The sequence below is a fragment of the Lethenteron reissneri genome, chromosome 38 (assembly GCF_015708825.2).
Source record: "Lethenteron reissneri isolate LAM-NWPU_2019-01 chromosome 38, ASM1570882v1, whole genome shotgun sequence".
In the NCBI taxonomy this organism is placed as follows: Eukaryota; Metazoa; Chordata; class Hyperoartia; order Petromyzontiformes; family Petromyzontidae; genus Lethenteron; species Lethenteron reissneri.
The window spans coordinates 9,082,464-9,096,864 of NC_083816.1; the positions used below are offsets into that span (position 1 = coordinate 9,082,464).

Sequence of the window (14,401 nt, forward strand, 5' to 3'; positions counted from 1 at the left end):
CACATGAAGCCACATTCTCATGAATAGAATTAACAAAACATCCCAATGCAGAGCCCCTCCTGAGAGGCTCATTTCCTGGATATACAAGTGGCCTAATTATTATTAATCGCTTCGCCCTTGCTTATCATTATTATTTTTGACGGTCATTGCATCGCATCCTTTCAGATGTACCTCCTGTGGCCGTCTCTAGCACAATCTTCCTTCTCGTATTAGTCAGCCACTGGGGCTGCACAGTTTAAAATCTAGATTGAAAACTACTTTATTTAAAACGGATTTTTGTGCCTAGTTTGTCCTTCCCCCGCACCTACACTTAGCATGTTTTGGCTACTTATGGTGCGAAAGAAGTTCTACTTGCATTGTACAGAATATAAAAATACAATTATATTCAGATGCTATATGAATAGCATATAGCATGGGGTTCTAATATTTCGCGGTGAACTTGTGGTGGTGGTGGTGGTGTTTTTATTTTAACCGCACTCTTGGACAATGTTGGTGTGAAGACATGGGGCTTTTACTGGAAACCCAATTGCAGGAGTGCAAATTTGTCAAATTTCAGGAAATAAGAAAAAACCCACCAGTGTTCATTGTGTTTGACAGTGCTGACACGAGCACCAAATGTTTCTCGCTGTGATGGATGATTTGAATAAACGTTTAACTTTATACTGCCAGTTGACCGTTTTACCTCGGCAGAAAGCTGAGAAGTCCTATTTATTTATAATTTGGCAGTATCAAAATTGCACGAAGTCACCCAAGTGCTAGATTGGGGGGAGGTGCTTGTGTTGTGGATTTTTGTTCTCAAGGGGTTTCTTTCCCAGGGTGTGCCTCCTCCTTGATGGCAGTGTACCTGTTTGCAAAGACTCGATTTGCCCTCCATGGCAGAGGTCGCAACCGGGTACCCGTACCCTACCGATACCCGGCTACCCGTACCCAGCCGGGTACGGGTACCCGTTTGCGACCCTGGTGCAGCCGGGTACGGGTAGGCCGTGAGTCACTGGTGAGTAACTGTTTGTCACTCATTTCCCAACGTCTTGTCTCTTCTCACAATTCAAGTTCCTAGAATCAACCTACCCGCACCTGCAACATGGCTTCATCCCAGAGGTCGCAATCAGGTACCCGATACCTGTACCCGGCCGGGTACGGGTACCCGTTTGTGACCCTGGTGCGGCCGGGTACGGGGCCGGATACGGGGCCGGGTATGGAATCAAAACCCCTTTGCGACCTCTGCTCCACGGTTCCCACATTATGTCCATCATTAAAAAAAAAATGGTTTCCAACCCTTGGCTGAAAAAAAAATCTGAATTGTTGTTTTGGGGAGAAACATTTGACTTTTCTTTTTTACCAAGGTCCTAGATAATCGGCTTCTTACTACGATGACCATAATCTGGAGAATATGGCAGATGGAGCAGCAGGAAGCAATAGTAGTAGTTGCAATATGTTGTGGTACCAGTTGTGAACATTATAACGGTAGCTGCTTCTGTTGTAGTAACATTGCAGTTGTTTACCCGAATCATGTTGCAGTTGTAGTAACGTACATTGCAGCAGTCGTTCACCTGAATCGCACTGTTGTGGTAGCGTACGTTGCATCAGACGTTCACCTGAACCGCACTGTTGTGATAACATACATTGCATCAGATGTTCACCTCCGCCGCGTTGCTCCCCACGTCCACGCAGTTATGACTCGGGCAGTGGTTCGGTGCACGACGACGCGAAGCCCAAGTTTGCTCGCACCATCGCCTTCGTGGACGAGTACCTGCGCGAGGTCCTGGGGCAGGTGCTGCCCTTTGCCGACCAGGAGAAGAACAAGCTCACCTTCGAGGTGCCGCTCGGGTTCCAACGTGGACGTCGCTCATCCTTGGGACATCGTTTCTCTTCGCCGTGTGGTGCTTTGAGCACAAACTGAATATTTTTTTTTTTACTCTCTACAAAAACATTTTCTTTTACTCTGAGGCCAACTGAGCTATATACAACTCCCTTTTCTGAAGTGACCTGGCCACAAATGATAGCTCAACAAAGTGACTTATTTGGAAATAGCAGCCAAATATTCCAAAAGCATCATTTTAAATGAAGGGAAAACTGGAGGAGCTGGTGAAAAATCCACGTTAGCACAGGGAGACGATGCAAGCTCCACATGTACAGGCATCGGGGTCAGGATCGAATCCACGACCTCCTGTATACCAGGCGAGGGATTTATCATCTTGCTGCCACGGCACCCCATATTAGTGGGTCCTGTGGTATTTAAAAAGGTCACGTATACATAGATTTTTGCATTGTGAAAACACTTATTTTTTCTTTTTGGGATTTGAAGTTGTATTTTGGTTTGTGAAAGGGTTTTGAAGATGCATTGGTGCTGTAGGTACTTTTTGATTCCCCCCCCCCCCCCTTCCACCCCAAATGTCACCATTGCAGTGTTTAAAACTGCAGATGTATTTGCACCGCTTGATCAATCTACTGCTTCATGAAGGCCTACCTACAGCTTGACATTCATGGGGCTTTTGTTAATCGTACTTTGCCACGTCGCTCAATGTGGGTCGGCATTGGGGGTTTGTGCCCAGGACCAGTTTAGATATCGCTCGTAACCTGATGTTAGCCACGGCGGGGAACGGAACTCAAGTCGCTAGTTTTGTAGAACATTGTTCAAACCACTGTGCCAGCATTCCACGTTGAAATTGACATTTTAAAAACTCGCTCTTTTTCACATTGAATCAAAGTGTTAAAAAAAAAAGTTATAAGATATCTTTGTACGGTGGTGGATTCAGAACGGCTCTTTTTCCTCCTGCAGGTCATGACGCCGCTGATTGTTTTCATTGCACGCGCTAAACGAACAGCCGTCTCTCGCCCAGCCATTGAGAAATGTCGTTCTGCGCGCTCGGATGACAAATGTCGACCGTGTGCTCGGGCGAAAGGGTTGTTGGGTCGCAACCGATGGTCTTCGCTGAGATTGGGATGTTGTGACCGTGATTTGAAGCCTCTGTTTTCCCCTGTGGGAGACCCTCACATTTCCGTCAGGACGCCCAGCGGACACCATTGCTGTTGTGGAATGACGTTGTGCTAAAATGATCCCATCTAACGCGAGTCTCAAAGTAGTACAGCATTCCCTCATTATTCGTAAGAGATACATTCCGGAGATGCTCGTGAGGTAGCAAATTTTGCGGCCTACGATAATAGTGTGTGCAACGTCTGCAGATATTTTTAATACTTACAGATGTCTTCTTGGTTCTTTCGGTGAAGTCGCGTAGAAGGGAAATAATAAAAATCAAACATTATAAAATACAATTCTCACGACGTTTCGGCCACAACGCAAGCAGCCGTCCTCGGGTGAAGAATCCCTTCAGTCACGAAAGCTTTAAATCGACGCTTACAGAAGTCCTCCAGCACTTTCATATCATCACTTCATCTCGTAATTTTCTCGCATCGCATTTTCTCTCATCACTTTATCTCTTCGCTTTCTTTATCTCGATGCAGTCGTGTAGTGTTCCAGATGCGATTTGCGGTTTGCCAAAATCGTGACAAGTGAGGGAATACTGTCTACAGTGCCATTTATACAGATGGGCTGAGGTGAAGATATTTTTTTGCTCGGTAAAAAAAAAATACACGAAATGGGTTTGCGCGGTCGATGTTGTCTCCATCCGTAGGTGCCGGTGTAACCCTTGGTCCTTGAGCATTTGGCCCAACGTAGTTTATTGTTGCCAACCAGGGTAGCAAATGCTAAGCTAACCATGTTTTTCGTACAGCAGTTTAGTTCTTGAGCACAAATCTATGATCGTGTGGTCACTGCGATTTTAGTTTTTGTGACGGGGGGGGGGGGGGGGTGGGAATTTTGAATTCAAGGTTAGCATCGTCTATTTGAAAGAGAATATCGTTCTGAACAAAATTATTTTATTAAATATCTACAGAATATAACATTAGTGTGTAATCTTGATTTGAAGCGTTCGTGACTGCAGGAATCCATACTCTTTGGGTCTTTCGGTAAAGTCACGTAGGTGATTTGACCTAAATAACCAAATAGTATTAGTGTGTAAGTGTAAAACAAGTGTTTATATACACACGGGTTTTTGTCCATGTTGGACAAATGCCAACGGTGCAAATGATAAAGTAGCATTCCCCCACCCCAGGTGGTCCCGACCGGCAACAACCCCCTTGAGTGGGGCCAGGGCCGAGTCGACTTCAATCGCGTGAATTTGGACCATTATTGGACTAGGCCGAAGCACAGGTTTTTGTAGGTTCCCCCCCCCACATCAGCTCGGATGGGCATGTGCCTTTTGCTTCTTGGTATTATTTCACCAATTTGCTGAATTAGCTCTGGTCCCCCAGACGATGTCCTGGGGGGCTCCGTTGATGCTGCCTCTGCCTTTCCCTGGGGCTCGTTTATTTGGTGCCGCGCCCCAATTGCTTCGTCTCGGGCTGTGCCCACGGTGTTGCACCCTCTCTTCAGAATCAATCTTTATTTAGACTGCAGGGATCCCCTAAGAGCTTATGAAGCTCTTTCACAGATGTGTGGTGTTTCCCTAACCCTCCGTATGGATGTTTAAAAAAAAAATTCTAAGAAATCTTAATGCCATTGCAATTAGACGCTACTTAACTTTGTTTTCGTTGTCGTGGCGGCTGTGCAGGTCGTGAGCCTGGCTCGGCAGCTGATCTACTTTGGCTTCTACAGCTTCAGCGACCTGCTGCGGCTCACCAGGACTCTGCTGGCCATCCTCGACTCCGTGCCGGCGCCACGGCAGGCGTCCTGTGCGCCAGTGGACGGGGCGGCTGCCGGCCACTCGGGTAGGCGCTTTCAAGTCGAGGTTGCACGCTCTTTCTTCCCTCTATATACGTACCCGGCCCGTCATTGTTTACCTGTTGGATAAATAAGGTACCACGTTTTGGGGGGGGGGGGAATCTCGACAGTGGTTGTCCGATGGAGAGCACGCACCGACGCCAACAAAAATGTGTGTTCTACCACCACTGGCTCAGGCCCGTAAACAGGAGATAGGCACCACCTCCAATGTTAGTTTGAGAAATACATCACTTTGACTATGATGTGTGTTTGTGTGGATATATATCTTTGCCTTCTGTGTACTGTCCTCTGGAATACAATTTGTATAGAAATATATTTTTAAAAATGTGTGGCATGTCTATATATATAGATGTGTGTGCATATGTCCTCGTAAATGCATGTGCGAGATTGTGAGGAGCAGTAGTGTAGTAGTTACCACATCTGTACTACATACATGGCCACCCGAGTGTGATTCCCGCTTGTGACTAACATTCGTGACGAATATCAGAACCGGTTCTGTGTGCCCTCCCACAGTTTGACTGCGCGTCAAATGAGTACCTGGTGCGGTGTGTGTGCATATATATCAACACTGGGGAGACCAAGGTGGTCGGGCGTGGCGCTGGCCACATCAACCTCTGGTGCGTTTAATAGGGTGCTCTCTTCACCGTACCACGTCTTGGTTCTTTGTGTCGCGAATCCCCTACGGCTGCCCCACAGCCAGCAGCAGCAGCAGCCGGGTGATGCGCTCGATCCACGAGGTGGGGGAGATGATGTCCCAGGTGGTGATGGGCGGGGAGGTGTTCTCCGGCGGATCGGACACACCGGACGTGGAAAGCAAGGCGGTGGGCGCTGCTGGAGAGCTTCACTCGGAGAGCCTCATCGTGATGGACACCAAACGCAAGGTCATCGAGATCCTGCAGGTACTGGTCGTTCTTTCCCCCCCCCCCTTCCTCCCCTGCTGCTTTCCTCCCATAGCTAATAACATACAATGTAGTTGGTGTTGGTCCAAATATCTCCATTGTATAGGACCCTCCTGAAAAGTCTGGTTTAAACGAGTTATTATTAGCGAGTGCTGCTGTTGGGTTTAGTGCAGAGCACTGGGCATGTAACGAATCATCATTTCAATTCTTGATGGCGCTCTTAAGGATAACAATGTGCTTTGTTGTGTCATGCGAATGTGAAAGTCGATCAATTACGCTGTGCTGTTTACTCTTGGTTTTCTGTGGGTAAGTTGTGTGGATTAAAGCGTTATTGAGGAAACAAAATAAGTGTTCTATTTCGATTTAAAGCTTTCGTGACTGCAGGGATTCATCTTCTTGGTTCTTTTCGGTAAAGTCACGTAGAAGGGAAATAATAAAATGATAATAAAAAACATAATAAAATAATATAATAAAAAATTATTCTATTATTAAGTTTCATTTTTATTATTATTTCCCTTCTACGTGACGTCACGTAGAACGGAAATAAAATAATAATAATAAAGTATTATTTTATTATGTTTTAATATAATAAAATTATATTTTATCATATTATTTTGCTTATTTTTCATTTTATTATTTCCCTTCTACGTGACTTTACCGAAAGAACCAAGAAGATGAATTGTTCTATTATCTGAATTTATGTGCGTACGCGTGTGCACGCTGCCCCCCCCCCCCCATCCAGTTCATCCTGAACGTGCGTCTCGACTATCGCATCTCGTGCCTCCTCTCGATCTTCAAGCAAGAGTTTGACGAGAGCAGCACAAGAGTAGTGAGCACTGACAGTGGCCAGAGAGCCCCTGCTGCACGTAAGTCAACACCACCCCCAGATCTGTCCCCCCCCCCCCCCTGATGGGAATCCCATCATGACGCCTCCATTAATACCAGAAAGCAATGGATGCAGCTCTGAAAGAATAAAAAAATGGCATAATTAATATTCTTAGGTTTTTTCGGTAAAGTCACGTATCACCTACGTGACTTTACCGAAAAAACCTAAGAATATGAATCCTTGCAGTCACGAAAGCTTCAAATCTAGAAGTAGATTTAATTGATGTTTGGGTCACATCGCCGCAATGTATAATCGTGGAGTAGGCTACACTATATAGCAAGGAGAGTGGTGACAATGGAAAGCACACCGTGGGTGTAAATCACGAGATGATCAAGCTCGATTCCCCACCACGGCTAACAGTGGCAGGCAATGTTCCAAGCATATTCTTAGGTTTTTTTCGGTAAAGTCACGTAGGTAAAACATTAAAATTAATAAAAGTAAAATATACGGAGTGGTAGCTCTTGTAATCTCTCATTTACTTGATACAGCTGTCGTGGCTGTGACGGTTCCACCTGAAGACGGAAGCTTGTGTTGCCTCCGAAACGTCGTGATTTTTATTTTTATTTTATTTAACTTTTATTAATTTTAATGTTTTACCTATGTGACTTTACTGAAAAAACCTAAGAATATGAATCCTTGCAGTCACGAAAGCTTCAAATCTGGCATAATTAATCCTTGAGTTTATGAACAGAGGGGTGGAGGGAGGCGGCAGTCTTCCATGTGAAGCCACGTGTTTTATTTTATGAGAATACTCGGTCTTCCTACAAATGCAGTGCATCTCACAACGCCAGAACAAAAGGGGAATTTGAGATAATCACTTTTATGCAGTGCAGTGATTGATAACCAAAAACGTTATATAAACAATAGAATCTGAAACGGTGGTTTCGAGGCTGTGGGAAGTGGTCTACAGAACTGGCACAGATACTGTGATTCCACGGAACATAATATTTTTCCGAAATGGTGACTTTCCGTAAATGTTGGGTGTTGGCTGTGGCCTATAGGTCCAGAAAGGTGTTGGGAACCATTGGTATATACAATATACACACCAAATTAGAGGGCTACATTTTAAAACTAAGCTTTGCTTGATGGTACTTTTGTATGTCTGCTTCATTGGAGTTAATTTCACACGCTGTCTGAAAATACATCTTTAATTTTGGTCTTAAAATTGGTGATTCCCAGGTGAAATGGCCCATGACTTTGGTGCCAATTTAAGGCACGGTTGCTTGATGATTGATCCAATTCACAGCGAGATGTGCCGTCGAGCAAAGGCTTAACGACGCATCAAGTCGTTAATTTTTATTGATATATTCACCGAAGTGTGTACATTTTTTTGTGTGCAAATGTTGTTTGTAATGTGTTCATCTCACAACTCCATTCACTATTCTTGGTTCTTTCGGTAAAGTCACGTAGAAGGGAAATAATACAAATATCAAACAATAAAAATTATCATGACGTTTCGACTGCAACACAAGCAATCATCATCAGGTGTGAAATCCACAGCAAGAAAATTTGAAAAAAGTGGCGGTTTTTCGTGGTGCTGATGTTAGGAAAAACAGCCACTTTTTTCAAATTTTCTTGCTGTGGATTTCACACCTGATGATGATTGCTTGTGTTGCAGTCGAAACGTCGTGAGAATTTTTACTGTTTTATCTATATTTTATTGTTTCCCTTCTACGTGACTTTACCGAAAGAACCAAGAATATGAATCCCTGCAGTCACGAAAGCTTTAAATCAAAACTCCATTCACGATTTGCCACTGCATTAACCAGTGTCAAATATTAGAATTTGTAATTGCTTAATGCCATGTGGGGTCGACTAATGGTTAAACCTCTACTTACTGATACAGCCAAAACGTCATCAAGCTATGATTCATGAATTAGCCGTTTGGTTTGACCATGTAATGATCTCGCCACATTTGTGTTGTAAAACCCGTCTCCACCTGACACGGCCAAGCAAATGAAACTACCACGTGTACGAGCGTTTTTTTTACGTGCAAATTATTGTCTCAGCTGACCTGCAAGTTGGAGAACTCTTTAACAACCACGTTTTACACTATGAGACCTCCTTTACCAGTGGCAAAATATAGTAATAGGTTTTTTACCCTTTCAACTGGTACAAAACTGACATCTTTATACAAGGGATCATGTTTGCAATAACCACAACACAAGCAGTCAAAATGCAAACAAAAAGAAACAACTCTGATAATGATAATGATATGCACTGTTCTTGAAGTTGATTTGTTTTTGAGTTGTATGCCTTTTAGCGTCATCTGGTCCAACACCAATGGAGACTAGGCTCTAAGAAAAGCTGTCTCGGGTGTGGACCAATAAACTTCAAGGACAGTGCATATCATTATCAGAGTTGTTTCTTTTTGTTTGCATTTTGACTGCTTGTGTTGTGGTTATTGCAAACATGATCCCTTGTATGAAGGTGTCAGTTTTGTACCAGTTGAAAGGGTAAGAAACCTATTACTAAACCACGTTTTAGCAATTGGATTTGAAACCGCACCAAGCATCTATCTTTAATTGTTCTGCAGCTTATCGGTGAGCTGAAGTGGTAATTGGCACGTGGAATTGTAAAGCTAGTGCAGGAATGCAATTGTTTTAAAATAATCGTTCTAAAAAATGTTTAATTAGGTGAATAGCGTCTACAACAAGTGTTTGCTTAATTAAACATTTCAGAAGTTAATTTTATTTTACGTTCCTAGAAGCACAAAGGGATTTTTACGTGGGATGTAAAATATGGGAATACATTAAATTAACAATTACCAGCTGCTGCTGCTCAAGTGTTTACATTATTTTCTCTCTGGGTAGTAACTTTCATGCTTGAGAGACATGTTGATGATTATTGTTGATTTTTAAATGCAATTTCCCCCCCCCCCTCCACAGCTGTTTTGGATTTCGAAAGCATCAGTGACCAAGCGGAAGCCATGTTTAATGGGGTGTAAGTATACTCGAATATACTGCTCCTTCAGCAAATGAGCGCATCGGTGTAAATCGGTGGTGGGTAACCCTGCGCCCCTTTGGAGCCCCTCGTTGTGGCCTGGTCTAAGTGTGTCTATGGGTGAAGCCTGCTATCCTGACGAGTGCACAAGCATGATGCCAAGCTTGCGGCCTACTGAGCTGAAGGGGAGGGCTGCACGTGTGACCCACAAGCTAGTCGAGGTTGCCCGTCACATTTGAAAAGGCCCAAGACTATTTTATACCAGAGTAGTGCACTTAACGAAAATAATAAAATAAGAAATAGTTTAATGGAGGGGGTAATGCCATGGCATAAAGGTTGGTTCTGTGATCTTTCCTGTGGACGAAGATTGCAGAACCACTGCCAAGATTCGTCTGACCTTTTCAGCCATACACATGGTGGGGGGGGGGGGGGGGGGTGGGACGAATTTTATTAGATTTTTGTACATAGTCGTTTGTGATGCGGCAAAGACCAGTGCCCTTGACACACGTGAGAAGCCGGTTAAAATCCCAAGCAGCTGAATACTGGATTCGAACTCTGCATCGGTGGCGCCGGCTCGGTACCGAGCCACCTCCACGTAGAGATTCTATCACATTCATCCAACAATTTTCTGCAATTGTAAATGCACGTGTGTGCGGTTCGTGTCGTCACCTCTGTGGTGTCGTGGGGGTTGGCAGGGAGGAGAACGCGGCTCTGGACCTGGACGAGGAGGGTGGCCGCATGTTCCTGCGGGTGCTGCTGCACCTCACACTACACAACTACCCCCCCCTCGTCTCGGGGGCCCTTCACCTCCTCTTCAAGCACTTCAGCCAGCGGCAGGAGGTGCTGCAGGCCTTCAAGCAGGTGATTTCACCCCCCCCCCCCCACCCACCTGCTTCAGATTGAATGAAGCCCTTGTAATGTTTGGACACTTTAGGGGTTGCAGAGGAAGAAATAAAAACTTCTTGTAATGCGCCTTTATTTTTCCAAGAGGCTCAAACCAAGACGGAGCATTGTACATTAAATGTGCTGGTCACATGACATGCGTGCAAGGCACAGCGCCCATCATGCTGTGTGTGACGTTCATGCACGGCATAATGGGAGTTGTGCCTTCCTGCTGTTTGTGAGCACACCTTTTGTGTGGCTCTATAGGAAAATGTTTGGGGAATGGGATTGAATCGTGCCGGAAGATTTTTTTTTTTTAATACCAAAACATGTTTTGGATTTGAATTTGTATCGTCCCCTTCTCGCTCTCTCTTCTCGTGCTTGGGCAGGTCCAACTGCTGGTGACGAGCCAGGACGTGGAGAACTACAAGCAGATCAAGACCGACCTGGACCAGCTGCGCCTTCTGGTGGAGAAGTCTGAGTTGTGGGTCCACAAGGGGTGGCAGGAGGAGGAGGAGGGCGGCGGGGGTGGCGTGGACCTGGGGGGCCCGTCTGGACCGGGCACCGATGGGGACATCTCGCAGGTGAGTGAGTGCAGAGTTGCCAATCTCATTTCAGAATCCTCCAACCCAGAACCGGCTAAAACGAGTATTTGTGGAGGGCTAACTCTCCAGCGCACGTAGCATCAATGGACCCTGCACGGGACGTGGAGCTTCAAATATTTGAGGAAGTCGGTGACCTTCCGTAAGTGTCCGGCTGACCTCCATTGACCTTGGTAATTGAACACTGGACATGGTCAGCGGGCAAATTATAAAGACTCGTGACTTCATTTATTCGCTTTCATAAATATGGAGTGGGAATCTATTTTTTGATAATTGGTTTTTTTACCCTTCTATCTGGCAACAAAACTGACACCTATTTTACATGGAGTCATGTTTGCATAGACCACAATACCTGCAGCCATAATGAAAAAAAAGATACAAGGGTAAAAAACCAATTATCATATTTTTTTACTGGAAAATGAGGTTCCAATGGAATCTATTTTTTATTTAAAGTTATTTATGTGATGTGCTCCATAATGTTGTTGCCTGTAACATCTGGCAACCCAACAGTGATTGTTAAATGCATAATTGCATGCTGCTAATTTAACGTGCTTGAATCTGTTTTTTTGAATGCCTTGAGTATTGTAAGAGTAATTGTATTCTGTTCAATAACATATTGCCATTAAATAAAAAATAATTAAGCGATGATGAAGTGAGTTTCTTAAGCTCTGATGCAATTGATGAAGACTCGCTGAAATGTTTACGAACAAATGCAATCAAAATAAAAAAAATATCTCTTTATATTTTGTAGGCTGCAGACAAATCTTCACATACGAAGTCGGCTAACATCAAAAACTACACCACGATCCAAGAGGTAAGACTTTGTCATTGAAAGGCCACCGGAATATTTAATGTTTCTGCTCCCTGCCCAATGAGCTTTGTGGTTGGGGGGGGGGGGCTCATCTCGCAGTAGATTGACAAAAGGGTTGTTTATGTGTATCGCGTCTTGCGGTGGCACAGCAGATCTTGGCACTGTGGAAGGGGTTTGCCATAGAAGCCCCACGCATGGGCAAGTGGAAAAAAATCCAATAGGACACCTAAGAATGGACCACATAGAACGTAACCTACACTTGGCGACCAATATTATCCATAATAACGTTTTTTTTTACTACATCAAACACCGAAAAAAAACCTTTACTTAACGTAGCCAAAGATAAATGTTGACGCTGCGTCGGCACGGACAACTCCACCCATTCGTCAATAACCCTACCTGTTTAAAAAAACCAAAAAAATCTGTAGCGGGCAATGAGGGCCCCCCCACCCTTTCATAGCAGAGAGACGAACCGAAGACGAACGTCGCTCGACCCCAGTGGTGTGAATTTTTTCGATTTAAAGCTTTCGTGACTGCAGGGATTCATCTTCTTGGTTCTTTCGGTAAAGTCACGTAGAAGGGAAGTAATAAAATAATAAAAATAAAACATAATAAACTAATTCTCACGTACGTTTCGGCCACAACGCAAGCAGCCGTCCTCAGGTGAAGAATGAAACACCACCAAGCTTGGAGCGTCTATTTAAGCTGGTTTGGAGGGGGGGGAAGAAGAGCGCCTTGACAAAAGAATTTGCATATCAAGAGGAATTTAGCATATTTATGGAAAATGCGTAGGAGGTTGGCTGGGGGGGGGGGGGGTTTCAAAGTCATATTATGTCCCCAGCGGTGTGCGTGTACACGAGTCTTGCGCGCGCCCTTGCCCGCCCACACGCCCCGCAGGTGCTGCAGCGGCTGAGCAAGCTGTGCGTACAGGACGGCTCGAGTGGGCGGCGCAACCGCAAGCAGCAGCAGCGGCTCCTCCGCAACATGGGGGCGCACAGTGTCGTGCTGGAGCTGCTGGAGATACCCTACTCCAAGGTTGGCGATGCTCTCCAGTTTGCGTTTGTCTCTTGTCGGCTACATACTATTAACATTCCTTCCCTTTGATAATTGTTTTTTTTTACACTGCTATCTGGTAACAAAACTGACACCTTTTTAACAAGGAGTCATGTTTGCATAGACCGCAATACGTGCAGTCATAATGCAAACAAAAAACCATAACTCTGATAATGTATGCACTGTCCTTGAAGTTGATTGGTCCACACCCGAGACAGCTTTCCTTAGAGCCTAGTCTCACATGGCTTGGACCAGATGACGCTACCCCCATGCCCTCCCTTTGATGCTGCTAATCCTGCATAATGCACGGGCATAATATGACTTTGAAACCCCCCGCCCACCTCCTACGCATTTCCCATAAATATGCTAAATTCCTCCTTGATATGCAAATTCTTTTGTCAAGGCGCTCTTCTTCCCCCCTCCAACCCAGCTTAAATATACGCTCCAAGCTTGGTGGTGTTTTATTCTTCACCTGAGGGACGGCTGCTTGTGTTGTGGCCAAAACGTCGTGAGAATTATTTTATTATGTTTTATTTTTATTATTTTATTATTTCCCTTTTACGTGACTTTACCGAAAGAACCAAGAAGATGAGTTGTCTGTCGTCGGGTTGCTTTTTTTGCAAGGCCTCTTGACGATCGGGCCTGCCCCTCATGTCCATCGTGCAATTCGATCAATTGTCGATTTAGGGTGGGGGGGTGCAGTCAGAGGGAGGTGATAATTTTATCTGTGACTATTAACATTGTGATTTCCAGTGGTTGGAGGTTGTTCATGTGAACCCGTCCACATGTAACGCGAGATTTAAAATATTTGGTTTCTTTACTCAATATTCGACTAATGCTTCTTGAGCTTATGAATCCGTTTAATTTTAATTAATTGATTTTGTTAAAAGCCAGACGAGGTTACTTCATCACAGCTTCCTCTGCCTGATGGGTCTTGCGCAGAGAATTTATCTGGCAACAGACAATCCACATAAATGTGGGACTTGACACTGAAACCTCCAGGCAGAGTTACAGATTTTCTATTGAAAGAAACCGTTAAAGTAGTCGCGTAAGGTGCGGTTAAGAACCATTCCCACGTCTTCCAAGACATCTGGTCAGTGTGGAGGAAGAGGCCCAAAATAGCCTCGATGGGGGGGGGGGGTGGGTTTCAGAACCCTCCCAAGAACAGAGGGCCCTCATGCCAGCAGTGGAGTGAGCTCGTGATGTCAGGGCAGTACCATTTACCACTTTTACCACAACCAAGTAAACTTGTATTTTCATTCCCTACCATCTCTACATACACGCACGCAAAAAAACACAGGCAGAAGACTTCCGAATGAATGACATCATGAGGCTGGCCCACGAGTTCCTGCAAAACTTCTGCAGTGGAAACCAACAGAACCAGGCACTGCTCTACAAACACCTGCATCTCTTCCTGAGCCCCGGGGTGAGTTTGGCGCATTGCGTCCAAGTTTATTTCGTTTTATTTTAAACCAGGTAAGACCTCAAGAGACCAGGCTAGTCTCGTTGGCAGAATGTCACCTCCTAGGGCATTCGTCTGCCAAT

At 44.8% G+C, this 14,401-nt stretch overlaps 1 protein-coding gene across 4 annotated transcripts in view; it reads left to right on the forward strand.

Annotated features, from left to right (window-relative positions):
• LOC133351784 (inositol 1,4,5-trisphosphate receptor type 1-like) overlaps nt 1-14,401 on the forward strand; it is a 155,555-nt gene that overhangs the window by 58,218 nt on the left and 82,936 nt on the right. For all 4 annotated transcript variants that reach the window (XM_061567301.1, XM_061567303.1, XM_061567302.1 and 1 more), the window contains 10 exons: nt 1,672-1,816; nt 4,611-4,767; nt 5,477-5,679; nt 6,422-6,545; nt 9,454-9,508; nt 10,204-10,369; nt 10,780-10,974; nt 11,744-11,806; nt 12,701-12,838; nt 14,157-14,282. In XM_061567301.1, the coding sequence (XP_061423285.1) occupies nt 1,672-1,816; nt 4,611-4,767; nt 5,477-5,679; nt 6,422-6,545; nt 9,454-9,508; nt 10,204-10,369; nt 10,780-10,974; nt 11,744-11,806; nt 12,701-12,838; nt 14,157-14,282 (1,372 nt within the window). The remainder of the gene's footprint in view (nt 1-1,671; nt 1,817-4,610; nt 4,768-5,476; nt 5,680-6,421; nt 6,546-9,453; nt 9,509-10,203; nt 10,370-10,779; nt 10,975-11,743; nt 11,807-12,700; nt 12,839-14,156; nt 14,283-14,401) is intronic.